A 16,391-nucleotide genomic window follows, 5' to 3' on the forward strand; every position below is an offset into this window, starting at 1 on the left:
TATATATATATACACACACACACACACACTCATACACACAATAGTTCTTTCTGGTCCTCGAATCTGATTGGCTGAGAGGAGTGCGATATTCTAGTGATAACTGAACTCCAACGTTTTCAACCCCTTGCAGTATTTCTTACAGCGAGTGTCATGGCGGATGCCCAAATTCACTAAATTTTATAAATAATACTGTTTTTGTTACGCGAGAATGTACTTTAGACATCAAATATGTGGTTTGTTAATAAAAATAACGTCTATTTGAAAATTTGCTTCAACGTTTTCGGAGATGTGAGCTCCAGGGCGTAAGTGGCCGTCCAGCGTTCATGAACCCACCGAGAGCAGCCTCAACTCGGCCAGCTCTGCTGGAATTTTGCTGCTGGCTCTGATGTCTCTATAGTGGTTAAACATGAGATATAATTTGTTTTGGGTAAATCTGACGGGTAGTCTTTGGTCTCATTAATCTATTATTTATTCCAGAGCAAAGGGCAAAATGTCAGAGGGCAAAATCTCAACACATTATATTTTATGTAACTTCAGTGCTGTATATCAGAGTGCTGCCTTTGTACTTTTGACTGAATTGCCTAGCAACTGAAAGGACAGTACGACAAAGATATTGCTTTCCTCAGCGGACATTCAAATTAATGTTTTAGCAGTAACACTTTACAATAAGGTTCCATTAGTTAATGCTAATGCATTAACTAACATGAACAAACAATGAACAATACATTTATTAAAGTATTTATTCATCTTTGATCATGTTAATTCACAGCGCATTAACTAATGTTAACAAGCACAACTTCTGATTTTAATAATGCATTAGTAAATGTTATAATTAACGTTAACTAAGATTAATAAATGCTGTAGAAGTATTGTTCATTCTTAGTTCATGTTAACTAAAGTAGTTAACTTATGTTAACTAATGATCCTTATTGTAAAGTGTTACCGTTTTAGCTGTTAAACTGGCAAACTGAGATTTGAATCCATGGCATGAGGAAGTAGTTCTGCACAAAAGAGGGTTTTTAAAGACACTCCGTTGTCGTTTCTTATATATTTACACACTTGTGCTGTCGAACTGTTGTATAAATGCAATATCACACTCGTTGCTGTGAGATATGGCTGTATATCGGCACGCTGCAACCTCATGTCTACGGCCGAATCACAGCCGTGCCGATATAGTCATATCACACGGCTACTCGTGTGATATTGCTCATATATATATATATTAGGGGTGTCGCGATATATTGGTATTGACGATAACCGTGATATTCAAATCATGAAATATCGACATCGTGTTAATTTAGGGTGTGACGATATACCGGTATTGATGATAACCATGATATTTAAAATGAACAGGACACTTATGATAACACGACACGCAAATAGCCTACTCCAGCGCCAGTACCTGGTTGACCTCCCAGGTGGCAGTATTGCACCTTAACACTGACACCTGTCACACAAGAAGAAGACGCAGCGCGCGGCCGCACTACTCCAAGAAGAACCAATAGTATCCATGCTGCGGGTCTGCAGATGAATATATCTCAGAAGAACCATGTTCAATATTATCCAGACAGTAAGTTGCCATTATTTTACTAGTCATTGAATGGGAAATGTTACATTAACCTGTTAACAGCGGTTTCCTGTTTTCAGTCGTTTCTTATATATTTACACACTTGTGCTGTCGAACTGTTGTATAAATGCAATATCACACTCGTTGCTGTGAGATATGGCTGTATATCGGCACGCTGCAACCTCATGTCTACGGCCGAATCACAGCCGTGCCGATATAGTCATATCACACGGCTACTCGTGTGATATTGCTCATATATATATATATTAGGGGTGTCGCGATATATTGGTATTGACGATAACCGTGATATTCAAATCATGAAATATCGACATCGTGTTAATTTAGGGTGTGACGATATACCGGTATTGATTCCTCATAATTGTGTACATATATTGCAAATAATCCTAAAATGTTAATATTTGTTTCCAGTAAACACTTTTTTTCTTATATACCATCACACACATTTTCATATGAAATGTGTAACTATGCAAACAATAAAGGGAAATAAATGTTTGTTAATACGTGTTCAGCTTTAAGTAAACATTAATTCATGAAAGAGAAATTAATTAACTGAGTTCTTCAATAAAGCTATTACATGTAAAAAAAATTCTACCTATTTCAACATAAAAATGTAAGTTCAGTTGCTGCCTTAAAGTTTTAAGTATAATCAACTTACAAGTCATTTCAACTTAAATTACATTAAACTGACTTAAAAATCAAGTTAAATTTCATAAAACATAAAAAAAATTTAAATGTAAAAAAAAAACACAAGTTGCCATGACTTACTGATCATATCATTCTGAACAGTGTACATGTAAAAGTGCAGTGCATTTTTTGTCTTCAGTTCTAAATATTTTATATGTATCAGTATACATAATCCATGCATATATTGCAATGTAATGAAAATACAAGCACAAGTTTTGCATATATGTAAATGTGTTATTTAATATAATCGCATTATATTTTCCAATATATTCCCATATTAGTCTTGTAAGGGCAAATGCAGGAATCAATAATGATGGTCTCTTTCTAACACTTTCTAAATTGCAGACAGGCGTTAAACACTCACAGATTGTAAATGCTGATGGGTGCAACCCAACATCCCATGTGTGAGACGTTATCTGTTTTCAACAAATAATCCTCTCTGCTTTATTAAGACTGACTCAAATGACCTCTTTAACAGAAACAACATGTGATATAACATAACAACATTAACACTTATGACTAAAAGCAAATGTGTGTTAAGTTGTGAAAGACGGAGGGCATGTTCCATATGTGTGACTTCACCTCATAACTATGGCCTATTTTTATTGCACAGATCCACAGAGAGGGAGTTAACGATCCACGGCTAAAATGACTACAAATATGCAGATTCTCGATCGCATTTATCAGTCATTATCCAGAGTAACAGACAATGCAGTTCCAGCATGCATCTCATCCTAACAAATGTCATAAAGCATTAAGTGCACAAAAGTGACCTCACATTTTGCCCTCGAATCAATTCTGGAAGAATTTATTTCCATTCGTTTCATCCATTAGGATTTTAAAAAAAATGAAGAGTTTTGAGCCATGAATGAAATCAGCGGTTTAGAGATAAATTAAAACATTACAAAGACGTAAAGTTGGCATGAAAAACAGAGAACTTCATTTTATCTGTTGTTTGTTGATTGTATTGTAAAAAGTGAGCACTGCATACTGGAATTGAGGCAGAATTTCGCAAAAAATGCGACTGGCTTGCATACGTCATCAAGTGAGCATAGGATGAGCAAGTTATGACAATTTGAATAAAGATGAAATTTTTTTGTAAAATAAATGAATAAATAAATGCATGGATGAATTGTTGCATGCATAAAAGATCCATTAAAAATAAATGTTTAATTTGGATTGCATGCTGATTTTAGATTCTTTTATGAGACAATGAATTACACATGCCATGAAGCATCGCAAATGACACAATTAAATGAGAAACAACAGTGTACAATATATAATTTTGTAATATAGCTATTTACTTTTTCACTTATTAGTATAGAAATAATGTTGTATTTTACTAGTTGTCTAATATGTTGTTTAATATTCATTCACACAACACACGTTTGTTTGGTTTTTGTGCCACACCAGCTTCTGTCTATTTTCATGATAAAAACCATACTTGGGTTATTCAAATAAAAATGTTAATGACTTTAATGTATTAAAAAAAGAAATTAAAATAAATATTTAAGACTATTTTAAGAAAATGCATAAAAATGACTTTGAATTAACCTTTTCAAGGGTGTTAATGGAATAAAATAACTTTGATACACAAAACAGAAAAGAAATAAAAAAAATGTAATTTGATGTAATCTCTCAATATTATCAACTGTTTCTCCTAAACAGCAATGAGATTAAACAGAACAAATAGAGACTTTTTCTGAAAAGAACCATCTGAGAAGTTAAATTCATTAAAAATTATATAAATAAAAAAAGTATCAAATTAAAAACTTAAAAACAAAAAAAATGTAATTCAATGAAAGTAAATGAAAATGAAAAAAATTAATAAATAAATTATATGCTGGGATAAGCATCCCTGCAACCTTACACAGGACAAATGACCATACAGACCAAATAATCTGAGCTGCTATTCACATTCATTTCATAACTACAGAGTATATTGTATATATAGTATGACAACAATCATCTAAGACAAAGCTGAAGAAACACACCAGGTTAACTCCTTAAGTCTCCCGAGCTATTAAACAGCACTTCTGGAGAATAAAATGTTCCTCTGGGAGCTTCATTGGCTGATATTCAATTTGAAGTATAAATCTTAAACAGCTTCAGCTGTGACACTGATTTAAGAGGGACTTGCATATAAAACGAAGGAGGATAAATGATACGTACTACACAAGCTAAAAAGAGTAATGCACCTGTAAGGGTTAGGAAACTAAATGACGGACTATTGTGTGTGTGTGTGTGTGTGTGTGTGCGCACCTGTGACAGGTCATAAGCAGTCAGTCCATCTCTCTGGTGAACCTCCAGTTCGGCCTGCTGTTGCTGCTGATGCTGCCTGTAATAAAACACACAACACACAACTTTAACATCAACACCTGCTGTTTATCACACTCTCCAATGAGTAAAAGCGTCATTAACTGCTCATGTAGCTTACGCACATATACCAGTCAGATAAACGACCCCAAATGAATATTCGGTTTCAGTAAAAACAGATCAATCATGTATGTAACACTCCAATCCATATTCTTTATACATTGCCTAACTTCATCAAAGCCAAAAATCAGCCTCGGTGAAATAGAGTGGTAAATTACATGGCATTATGATGAATTTAGCACACACATTATACTACAGCGGAACACTACTTCTAGAGTTTGAACCGAAAACCGTTGTGTAGCCAGCCAGGAAATTTAATCACTAAGCCACACTATCTATATTCTATCCTAAATAATACTCCGTAAAATAATGTGTTTACAATAAAATAGTCCATACTAGAGTATTACATATACAGAATCTACTATCTACATTGGCAGCATCCTAACTGAAATGGACCCTCATAAGTAACCAACTTCAAGCACTCTACATAGGCAGCAACTCTTTCTTATTTACCGTGACACACATAGGAAACTGTGCGCGCGATTTCAATAACATTTGCTTTTAGCATGTAGCTGTGTTAATGACAAGATCAATAAGCACAAAATAGCTAAATAAAAAAAAATATATATTTATTTATTACTATTTATAATATGTATTATTATCATTTTTATTATTAATAATAGACACAAATACTGGAGAAAATAGTTTTAATAACATTTGCTTTTAGCATGTAGCTATGCTACTGATGAGATCAATAAGCACAAAATCAATAATAATAATAATAATTATTATTATTTTACTCAACATATATGTAATAATATTTATATAAAATGTACTATTTTTTATTTTTAGATATATTGTTTTACTACAATAATATTACGATAATAATAATAACTATCTATGTCCGTAATATTAATATATAAATTATTATTATTATTATTATTGTTACAGCAATAATTATATTATAATATTATAGCAATAATAAATAGAAAATAATTTAATAACAGTTTAAATTAATAATAATAATAAATGAAAAACCTAAATTATTATTGATTTTTATTTTATTTATTACTATAATATAATATAATTATTACTATAATAATAATAATATTAATACACACAAATGCTGGAGAAAATAGTTTTAATAACATCTGCTTTTAGCATGTAGCTATGCTACTGATGAGATCAATAAGCACAAAATCAATAATAATAATAATAATTATTATTATTTTACTCAACATATATGTAATAATATTTATATAAAATGTACTATTTTTTATTTTTAGATATATTGTTTTACTACAATAATATTACGATAATAATAATAACTATCTATGTCCGTAATATTAATATATAAATTATTATTATTATTATTATTGTTACAGCAATAATTATATTATAATATTATAGCAATAATAAATAGAAAATAATTTAATAACAGTTTAAATTAATAATAATAATAAATGAAAAACCTAAATTATTATTGATTTTTATTTTATTTATTACTATAATATAATATAATTATTACTATAATAATAATATTAATAGACACAAATACTGGAGAAATTAGTTTGAATAACATTTGCTTTTAGCATGTAGCTATGCTACTGATGAGATCAATAAGCGTTTGGAGAATAGATGGACTGTAATTACAAAAATTATCTTAATTTCTATAAACAGGCAAAAATTCTTTTTTTAGAATAAATAAATAAAAGAAAAAAAAATTCTACACATTTTTATTGTATTGTATTTTTCCCCACTGAAATTTATTTTTCCTACAAAGTTGCACCTCTAAATTGTATTGCTAAAAAGGCTAAAAAGAGCTTGACATAAAAGTTATAAATAGAAATCTAAACTCAGCCTAGTTAACTAATCATTCCGAGCCATTGCAAACAGCCATTTTTTTTCACCCATTAACATGAGTGGTGAAGCTGACCTACCTGCATGCTTTCTGGACGGTTTAGGTCTCGATGGTTAAGCAAGTTAAACAGCTTAGTGTTAACACCAGCACACTCGCATCCATAATACAAAACACAGATGTTACATTGGTCTAGTCAGGAGTGTTTTATGCTATAATTGGGCCACATAAGGGCCTTTCGCACCGCGGGAACCTTTTCATAGTACTATAATAATAATAACAACAACAACACCTATTCCTACAAATTATTATTATTATTATTGACACATTACAGGATTGAAAATAATATATTTACAATCAACATTCCTTGCACTTCATCTGCTGGGGTTGTGCTCTACACAATCATACAGCCTACCGTTTGAGTCAAAAATTTAACTTCAATGACTTAAAATCCTGCTTACGTGAACAGCTCACTAGGTTTTGGCACCAAGCTTTTCTGTTTTTCCAAGGAAATCAGCTTCTCTGACAGCTTTTGAGCTGGATGGAAATTCCCTTTTGAGAAGCAAATTATGCCTTTGTTCAGTTTCACTATCAATAAGATGTGCCATTGAGCTTCAAATATACCTGCAAATAAAATAAGGGCCGCTTTCCTTATCTAAAGGAAAGCATATCATCTCAAAAAGGGAAAAAAAAACAATTAAATCAATAGGTGGTAGGAAATTGCCCATGAAAACACACATGGATGCAGACATTAGCGGTCTGAAATGCGCGCACACATGCTGGAATCACACTAGGCCACCTGGAGCAACAGAGGAATGAGATGGATCAAACCCAAAACACTGAACTGCACTTGAACTTCTCGAGAACAGAAAGAACGGAGGGGAAAAACTGAAACAAAAATGCAAAAAGGGCAAAAACATCCAAGCATCCAAGTTTCCACAGGAACCCAAAATCTCCCCTGCCTCCCTCTGCAATTAACTCACTATGTCTCTAAATATGAAAAAACATTACAAGAACGGCACAGCGCTTTCATCTCGGCATGGGAAATCATGTGGTGGTAACGTGTCGCCGGTGATGTTTCTGAATGGGAAGGGTCTCAGAGGATGCGAGTGTGAGAGCGAGACCCGGCCAAATCCCCGGAGCAGCTATAGGACGGATGGCGGTTGTCATGGTAACAAGGGAGGAGTGAACAGCGCAAAACTGGACCACGCTTGCTGAGAGAGACGGACATAAATGGAGACAAGCAGACAGACCGAGACAGAAAATAAGAGAGACAAGAGAACAACATGCACTGACTGATTATTTCCAGAAACTCAACATCTTTGCTGAAACACACAGAGACCTGTTTTCAGCTAGTCAGTGGGTTGTCTGGTTGTCATGCTGATTAGCTTTAATTTTGCTGATTTAGGGTCATGGCCACCAAACACTGAGAAATGTCTTGGTAATATATGCTGAACACATACTTTTAAGAGTGAAAAATATTCACTTTGAATAGTGAAAATGATAAATAAAAATAAAAATAAAACTTAAAATAAAACAAACTTAAAAATTAAAATTAAAATAATTTTAATTTTTAAAATAAAATTAAAACAAAACTTAAACTTAAAATTATTTAAATTTTTAATTTTAAGTTTAATTTTTAATTAAAATTAAATAACATTGATTGGCCAAACGCGTATGAAAACGCCCTCACCCGCCATGATTTAAAACGCCGTGTAAACATTGTGTCAACATTGTGTCAACTTATTTCGCAAGTATGGAGAACAGCGATAGATGGACGGACGCTGAAGTGCAGGCACTTGTAGCAAATGTAGCACTGCCAGTTGTCGTTGTAGATTCTTAGTCCTCCTTTCCGTTCTTTCAATCGCTTTACGTATACGTCGACTTTCCATGTCCATTATTGTGAAACCCGTGAGACGCAACAAAAACACAGCTCCGATCACAGCGTCCTCCATCCTCCTGTTGTTAATGTTGTTCTTTGTTTCTGTTGTTGAACGCCGCGCACAAATGACGACGCTGTCGACCGGCTTACGTCACTTCTTAGTACACACTCTCGGTGCGAATGCAACCCTTTGAATAGTACTGGGAAATAGTTCGCACAAAATCGTCCCAGTACTTTAGTACTGTACATTTAGTTCTGGAACTAAAGCGGTGCGAAAGGCCCTATAGTGAGACACGACATCACCTTCCCTTCATTTGCGCTTCAACAGAACAAACTTTCAAAACAGGGCCGACTGGAGCACCATCTCCACTGAAAGTTTCTGACTGGCCGAAGGAAGAATAAGTAACTTTGGCAAACATCACTTGAGTTGTGAAGCTGGTTTTCCACACAAAACTGTATTTATGGTTTCATGTCAGCCAAATCCATTCCAAGTGCATTCGTCTTTCTAGGCTGTACAGTCCTTTACTCAGCAAAAGCACATCATTCTGCAATAAAACATCACTCATGTTACAGTATCAAATGTTCTCTCAAACAAAAAATGCCAATAAAAGTTCTTAAAGTGCAGCACCTCTGAATGCCATGCATTCACGCAGCGCTCATCCAGCAGCTTTGACGGCGGCGTGATTTGTGTCTGTCTGGTGCCTGTAAGAAAATATCTAAACTTTTGTTTCAGAATTGCTAATGATCTGTCTGTTTGTTCTGAGGATCTAAAAGCTGTACGTCCTTTATATGGAGATGTCTGCAGATGGATATCTAGGTTTTGTGGTGGTATAGCATTACGGTTAATGCTGGAAACACAAAGACTGGTGTAGCGTCTGGACCACTCAAACACACAATATATATATTTTGTTTTTATATTTAACAAATACTCTGTAACCCCCCTCAGTTAACAAGCCATATGAGGACCCATGAACCCTTCCCCCCGAAATGCGTAACACCCCAGTATGATTAATTATTCATATTTCCCATGAGCTGATTCGTTACACTGGAGATTCAAACCCCAGATGAACCCCAGTGATTCATCACTGTCCCCTTCAGCAACACGGCTTACAAGACAAACATTGCTGGTCATTTTAAGGCCAAGCAACAGAACTAAAAACAAATCTTAATGTGTTTAGCCTGTTGTTGAGATGGACCCATCATTTCAACAATCAAACTCTGGAACCTAGTAATATGCACTACATGCAATACCAACTTAACCAGTAAAAACTTTAAAGAAATGAATGGTTTTATTTATCACAGACACATTCAATTGATCAAAATGAACATTAAAGACATTTAGAATGCCACAAAAGATTTTTCAAATAAATGTTATTTTGAACTTTCTATTCATCAAATAACAGTGAAAAAATGTAACATTGTTTCCAAAATATGAAGCAGCACAACTGTTTTCAACATTGATAATAATCAGAAATGTTTCTTTAGCAGCAAATCAGCATATTAGAATGATTTCTGAAGGATCATGTGACACTGAAGACTGGAGTAATGATGCTGAAAATTCACCTTTACATCACAGGAATAAATTACATTTGAAAAGATATTAAAATAGAAAACAAATATTTCAAATAGAAATAATATTTCAAATTTTTTCCCCCATTTTTACTGTATTTTTGCTCAAATAAATGCAGCCTTGGGGAGCAGAAGAGACTTCTTTCAAAAAACATTGAAAAATCTTACTGACCCCAAACTTTTGAACAGTAGTGTATATTTTTACTAAAACCTTTCAAAGCATACAGGGTCTTACATGCTTGAATAATTACAATTAACGCAAATAATGCAAAGAAACTTCAATGAAACGGACAGTTCTAATATAGTAATTTACAGAAATTAACTGAACTTCCAGACTATTTTTGCTGCTGATTTTATTCAGCGATAATCTCATGTGCAATTGCATTGAGACTGACATAAATTATGCCAAACATCATCAGTTCTCACTTCTGTTCAAATAAATAGAATGAAGAAAGAGATTTGAGAGCTGCCGCACAAGGGATTTTCCATAAATAAACCAAATGAGACGTCAGAACTTGAATATCGAGCACATGAACTACTTTTATGGTGTTTTTGGAGCTTGACAGACGTGGTCATTATAAACGGCCATTGTGCAGGAAGAGCTGCATGAAGATTTACACAGAAGGGCAAGTAAATAATGCCTGAATTGTCATTTTCTTAATCAATTCCTTTAAACACAGCACGTCAGTCTGTAACACTGTGTATTTGGCTCTATTTGAGCCGTTTACGTCTTATCTGGTTACCTACCACACGGTCTGTCTGAGGGGTGAGTGTTTATCGCCTCTCCATGCCCTCTTTTTACCCGCAGCATCACTGTCTATTTTGCAGGCAGTTTGCCAGTCTCACCTTGGCTCTGCTGTGCATGAATATTCATCTCACCGGTGCCCGCTGCTGTTATTATCTACCCATAATCTCAAAGTCAATACGGAGAGAATGACACATAGTGTGAGAAAGCTTTGTTTATTTCTGCCCATTTTCTGGGTATCTTTCACGCTGGGATTTCTTGGCTTGCACACTGCAAAAACTCATTCCCTTAATCAGAATTTCTGTCTTGTTCTCCAGTAAAAATATCTGAACTTCCCTAAAACAAGATGATTTTTCATTCAACAGATATTAAGAGTTGTTTTCAAAGAATTTATCTTGAATTAAGCTTGTTTTTCTTACCCTATAGGCGAACTGATTTTTCTTGTTTCTCCCTCTGAATGTTTATGATACAATATACAAAAAATAATTAAATAAAAATCAGTCAGTCTGCCATTAGCTATTCACAGTATTAGTGTTATTAATTAAACTAAAACTAAAAAAACACACACATTTTTGTTACCTAAAATAAAATAAAATAGACATTAAAATAAAATAAAACATATAAAAAACTTTATTTCAGCTAGTTGCCAGGCAAAATTTCTCATTTCAGTTTAGTTTACCTTGATGTACTAAAATAACTAAAATTGAAATAAAAATTCACAAGAACTATATAGAAATCTTTTATAACATTATAAATGTCTTTATCACTTTTGATGAATTAAAAGCAAAATCTACTTAAAATGACAAAAACTTGTGCTGCTTCATATTTTTTCTGGAAATCATGACTTTTTTCAAGATACTTTGATGAATAGAAAGTTCAAAAGAACAATGTTCAATTCAAATAGAAAACTTTTGCAATCTTATAAGCGTCTTTACATTCAATTTTGATCAATATAAAGAGCAGGTCATATGGGTTTTTGAAAAATATATCTTTTGAAGTTTATAACGTAGCTATCCTTAAATGAAAACAATCTGCAAAGTTGTTAATCAAAAAAGTGCATGATAAATAAAGATATTGTCTTTTAAAAGAGAGAGTCGATTCTGAATCGCCTTAACGAGTCGTCATATTTTCGAATCTTTTGCCTGTTACCGGTATACGTCACTGGGTAAAGATGCAGTGGTAACCTTAACATTTTATTTTATGATTTAACATTTGTAAATGGTCTAAAGCAAAAGAGTTGTAAAAATTCTGAAAATCTTTTAGAGCTCATAATGTTTAAAAAATAACATATTACACATTTATGAATAAATCAGTATATATCAAATTATTTAATTTAAGTGTCACGTTTGTGATTTTTTTTGTTCATGTCAGCTATAGCTTCTGACCTTTAAATCAAAACATACTGAAGATTTTATGGCATCGATTACTGCTTTATTTAATCAGAAACACTGTCTAAATATAATTTGTGTATTTTTCTTTCATTTTATTAGAAGTAGGCCAACAGCACCCTCTACGGAATTAAAACTCCTTACTGAGCAGGCATTAGGACCCAGGGGAGGCTGCCGCTGCTGCCGCTGCACCTGCTATTACTGTTTACTCTATCATACACCGAACGCATCATTCTGTACATGCATTCTCAGTTTAGATGCAGCGATCCAAAACAGTGAATCCAATCACCATTCAGGCAAAACTTTGCTTCAAGAATGAGCCACAATGCTGACGTAATCTAATCACACTGTTGACGTGATCTAATCACTAGCACATGTGAGTTAATGTATTCCTTTTATCAGCAAGACATAATCGGCATAATTTTTCATATCAGGCCGATGCCGATATTTACATTTAAACACATTATCGGCCGATTCCGATATTGGTCCGATAATATCGTGCATCCCTAAAACATTTTATACACACACATAAAAAAACAAACAAAATCTACTAAAAATGACAAAAACACAAAACAAAATTACTAAAACTTTAACTACAATTAAAATGAAAACAGAAAATATAAAAATAAAACTATAATGGTATCTCAGTGACACTAAAATAACACTGCACAACACCTTTCATTTTGCAGTTACTCGCCTCACATTCAAGTCATGCAATAAAATCTCAATGAGAACACAATAAACTCAAAGGAGGCAAAAGAGACTCTGCCTCCCTCTGAACCTTCATCTCGCTTTCATATCGCTTTCTAAAGATGATTTACATACCAATCAATCTCATATTTCACAATTTTTGGGATTTTTGGTTTTATTTTTTGTGAAAATAGTAATTTTCACGTCCAATTTTATTTTTATGGAAGCTCTGCCTTTCTAGCTTCCTCTGAGAAAACGCCCCCAGGGCGACTCATTACGGCATTCTTCCACGTGTCATGGGGGCTGGGGAGTCTGGGATAGATGATGCCAAGTGTGATGAATGTCTCCCATATATTCACACACTCCCAAAAGTACAACACACACACAATCACTCAGGTGTTTACAGGCACACACACACCCCTTATTCCACCAAAGTCAGATATTGTTAGACTCAGACAGGCCAAAAAAATGCCTTGTATGAGAACAGGTGTGGTTTGCAGTACAGCGTAAAAGCTCAAGCTTAAAAATAGCTTAAAAACATGTAACATACTATTTTTAACCAACACATTGTTTGGCTTTTCCCCCCCACTTCATTAAAATAATTTAAATCAATCAAGCAATTTAGCATAGCTTTATACATGATACACAATTATATATAAAATTGCTAAAAAAAATTTTTTTTGAAAGAAGTCTCTTATTCTCGCCAAGGCAGGACTTATTTGACCAAAAAATACAATAAAACCAATAATATTGTGAAATATTAACACAATTTAAAATAACTGTTTTCTATTTGAATATATTATAAAATGTAATTTATTCCTGTGATCAAAGCTGAATTTTCAGCATCATTACTCCAGTCTTCAGTGTCACATGATCCTCCAGAAATCATTCTAATTTGCTGATTTGCAGCTCAAGAAACATTTCTGATTATTATCAATGTTAAAAACAGTTGTGCTGCTTCATATTTTTGTGGAAACTGTGATACTGTGATAAATATTTTGTAACATTATAAATGTCTGTACTGTTTCTTTGGACCAATTTATTGCCTCCTTGCTGGATAAAAGTGTTATTTTGAGTATCACTTTTGAACAGTACTTTATTTGCCATGTTACTGTACATCGCAAGAAACACCGAGATAAATCCTCATAAATAAAAAAAGACATATCGAAATACTGTAGCCGCTCCATTCCCAGAGTTAATTTCAGCACCCTGATCCCACAAACATAACTTTTCGTAATATACACGCAGCCTAAATATTGTTGCAAAAGCAGGTTCTCTTGTGGTCGACATAATCGTTTTCTCTGAGTTCAGTAGTATGGAAATATACAGCAGTATATGAACACTTATTCCACACACAAAACAAGCATGCAGTAAACCTAATGAGAGCGCAAACATTACAATGTGCAAAGACTCCCTTGTTTTTCATTGTGTGAAGAGAATTACTGGTGAGGAAATTATGAAATGATGAGAACGTTTATTGACCGTGGAAGAGGGGAATGTCCATTTTGTATGTAATGACTTTGATTACTTAATTGTATAAGGGAATTAATTATTATTATTTATTCAGGTTTTGAGAGGACTCGGATCTGAAGATTCAGAGTCAACCTGATTCGAACTGATTTCAAATTTGTTATTTTACACTTTAAATCAAGGGTCGTCCAGCGAGCCGTGACCTCAGTATATTTTAACAAATTTAATATTGTATTTTCCCGGCCACGGTCAATACAATTATTATAAGTAAGTTCATGATAGAACTCCCTACATGTAACAGACCCGATTTCATTAGCATTCATTAGCAGTGTTGTGGAAGCTACTTCGAAACCGTTGTTCGAAACCAAGCTATAAACGTCCTAGAATTCAAAGTAGACAAACCCCATTTCATCTACCCTTTTAGTTATACCCATGCTGAAAAATAACAGCTATAATAATAATAATAAACTAGCTTAACAGCTGACATAAAAAAAACAGACCAACCTAACTAGCCTGGCCAAGCTGGGAGAACAGCTAACTGCCTCCGTTGTAACTATCACAGTCGGTATAACTGTTCTATTTTTGAGCAAAAACTACAAAAAAGTTACTAACTACACTAAAGCTATCATTTTATTTATGTATGATTACATAATGAAATTTAGAAGTTTGTCATGCTAAATCATGACTCGGCTAATCACTGGGATGCTATGCTATATGCTACACAGCTACTGTCACTCTTCGGATAAATGACGTTAAGTTCAATATCATTTTCACACATTTTTCTTCAAACTGATTCTGGATCAGAAAGGGACACAAACCTTTTTTCAAAGCCTAGCAAGCTGACATTTAAATGCTACTGATGCAAAGGCTGCATCAAACAGCAGGTAACAAAGTTACACTGCCTTCATTATGAAGCAGAGAGAAATGCTAATTGTGAATTATCATTCATTCAGTACTGAAAAGTGTAAAAAGAGTTCAGTGTAATTAAGAAAATAACTACTTTAGTCAATATTTACAGCTATAGAGTACGGCATTTTTAGCTTAGCAACACTCAGCTAACACTAAGGCTAAAAAGTCTCTCATATGATTCAAATCAAATTATGTTGCCAAATCAGTCCTTTATGTTTAATTTTAGTTAGGATGCTCTCTTAAGCTGCCTTTTCAGACAAACAACAGACCATATAAGTCAGCTCAATTGGTTTTGTAACAAAATGCACTGACAGATTAGGGTAAATAAACATGTACTGTGAAAACAGTCTCATTTACTGACTATTTTCACCTCCCCTGACCATGTCTTTAGACAAGCCCACCCCGAAAGACAAAAGAAATACACCCAAAGTTGCACCCGAGGGCAAAGTAAATACAACCTGCTTTAAATGCACACCTACCAGTTCCCAGCACCTTGTGCGGCCATAAATCAAGCCCATTCTGCCAACACCAGCTGAACGGGCAAATATTTCAAAAGTGTTAAACAGAAGGAGAATAAATGCTATTGATTTCAGGCTTGAGGCCACAGAGGCCCAAACATCTCGAGGCTGGTCACATGGTTGTGGCTGACTGGTGCTATAATTACACAAACTACCCAAAACCATCAGTCATCAGAAGAAAAGCACTTGTTTGCATACTACTATGAAAGTTAGCAATTAGTGATGCACTTTTTTTTTACCTGAAAAACCGAAACTGAAATTAAAAAGTTTTCATTTAGCACGAAAACCAAAAATACAGTTAATGCAATAATCAATTAAGTAATTAAATGTATTTAATAATCTACACTCAAATAAAAGTGGAGTTGTATATAAACATTAAAATTATATAATGACATAATTATGTTTCTACTCCAATTTGTTGAAAAGGTGGCTGCAATAAAAATTTTCATGACAGATTTATTCAAACTTAGATTAAAGGGTTAGTTCACCCAAAAATGAAAATTCTGTCATTAATTACACACACTCGTGTTGTCCGAAACCCGTAAGACCTTCGTTCATCTTCGGAAAACAATTTAAGATATTTTTGATGAAATCTGAGAGCTCTCTGACCCTCCCATAGACAGCAAGGTAACTACCACGTTCAAGGTCCAGAAAAGTACCAAGATGATCAACAAAGTAGTCCGTGTGACATCAGTGGTTCAACTGTAAAGTTAC

At 33.8% G+C, this 16,391-nt stretch overlaps 1 protein-coding gene across 3 annotated transcripts in view; it reads right to left on the reverse strand.

The window, feature by feature from the left end:
- The window catches only part of LOC107709505 (aryl hydrocarbon receptor nuclear translocator 2-like), a 78,273-nt gene that overhangs the window by 24,739 nt on the left and 37,143 nt on the right, over positions 1–16,391 (reverse strand). For all 3 annotated transcript variants that reach the window (XM_016513997.1, XM_016513999.1, XM_016513998.1), the window contains one exon: positions 4,535–4,610. In XM_016513997.1, the coding sequence (XP_016369483.1) occupies positions 4,535–4,610 (76 nt within the window). The remainder of the gene's footprint in view (positions 1–4,534; positions 4,611–16,391) is intronic.

This window comes from Sinocyclocheilus rhinocerous, unplaced genomic scaffold (assembly GCF_001515625.1).
Source record: "Sinocyclocheilus rhinocerous isolate Xijiao unplaced genomic scaffold, SAMN03320098_v1.1 scaffold1467, whole genome shotgun sequence".
In the NCBI taxonomy this organism is placed as follows: domain Eukaryota; kingdom Metazoa; phylum Chordata; class Actinopteri; order Cypriniformes; family Cyprinidae; genus Sinocyclocheilus; species Sinocyclocheilus rhinocerous.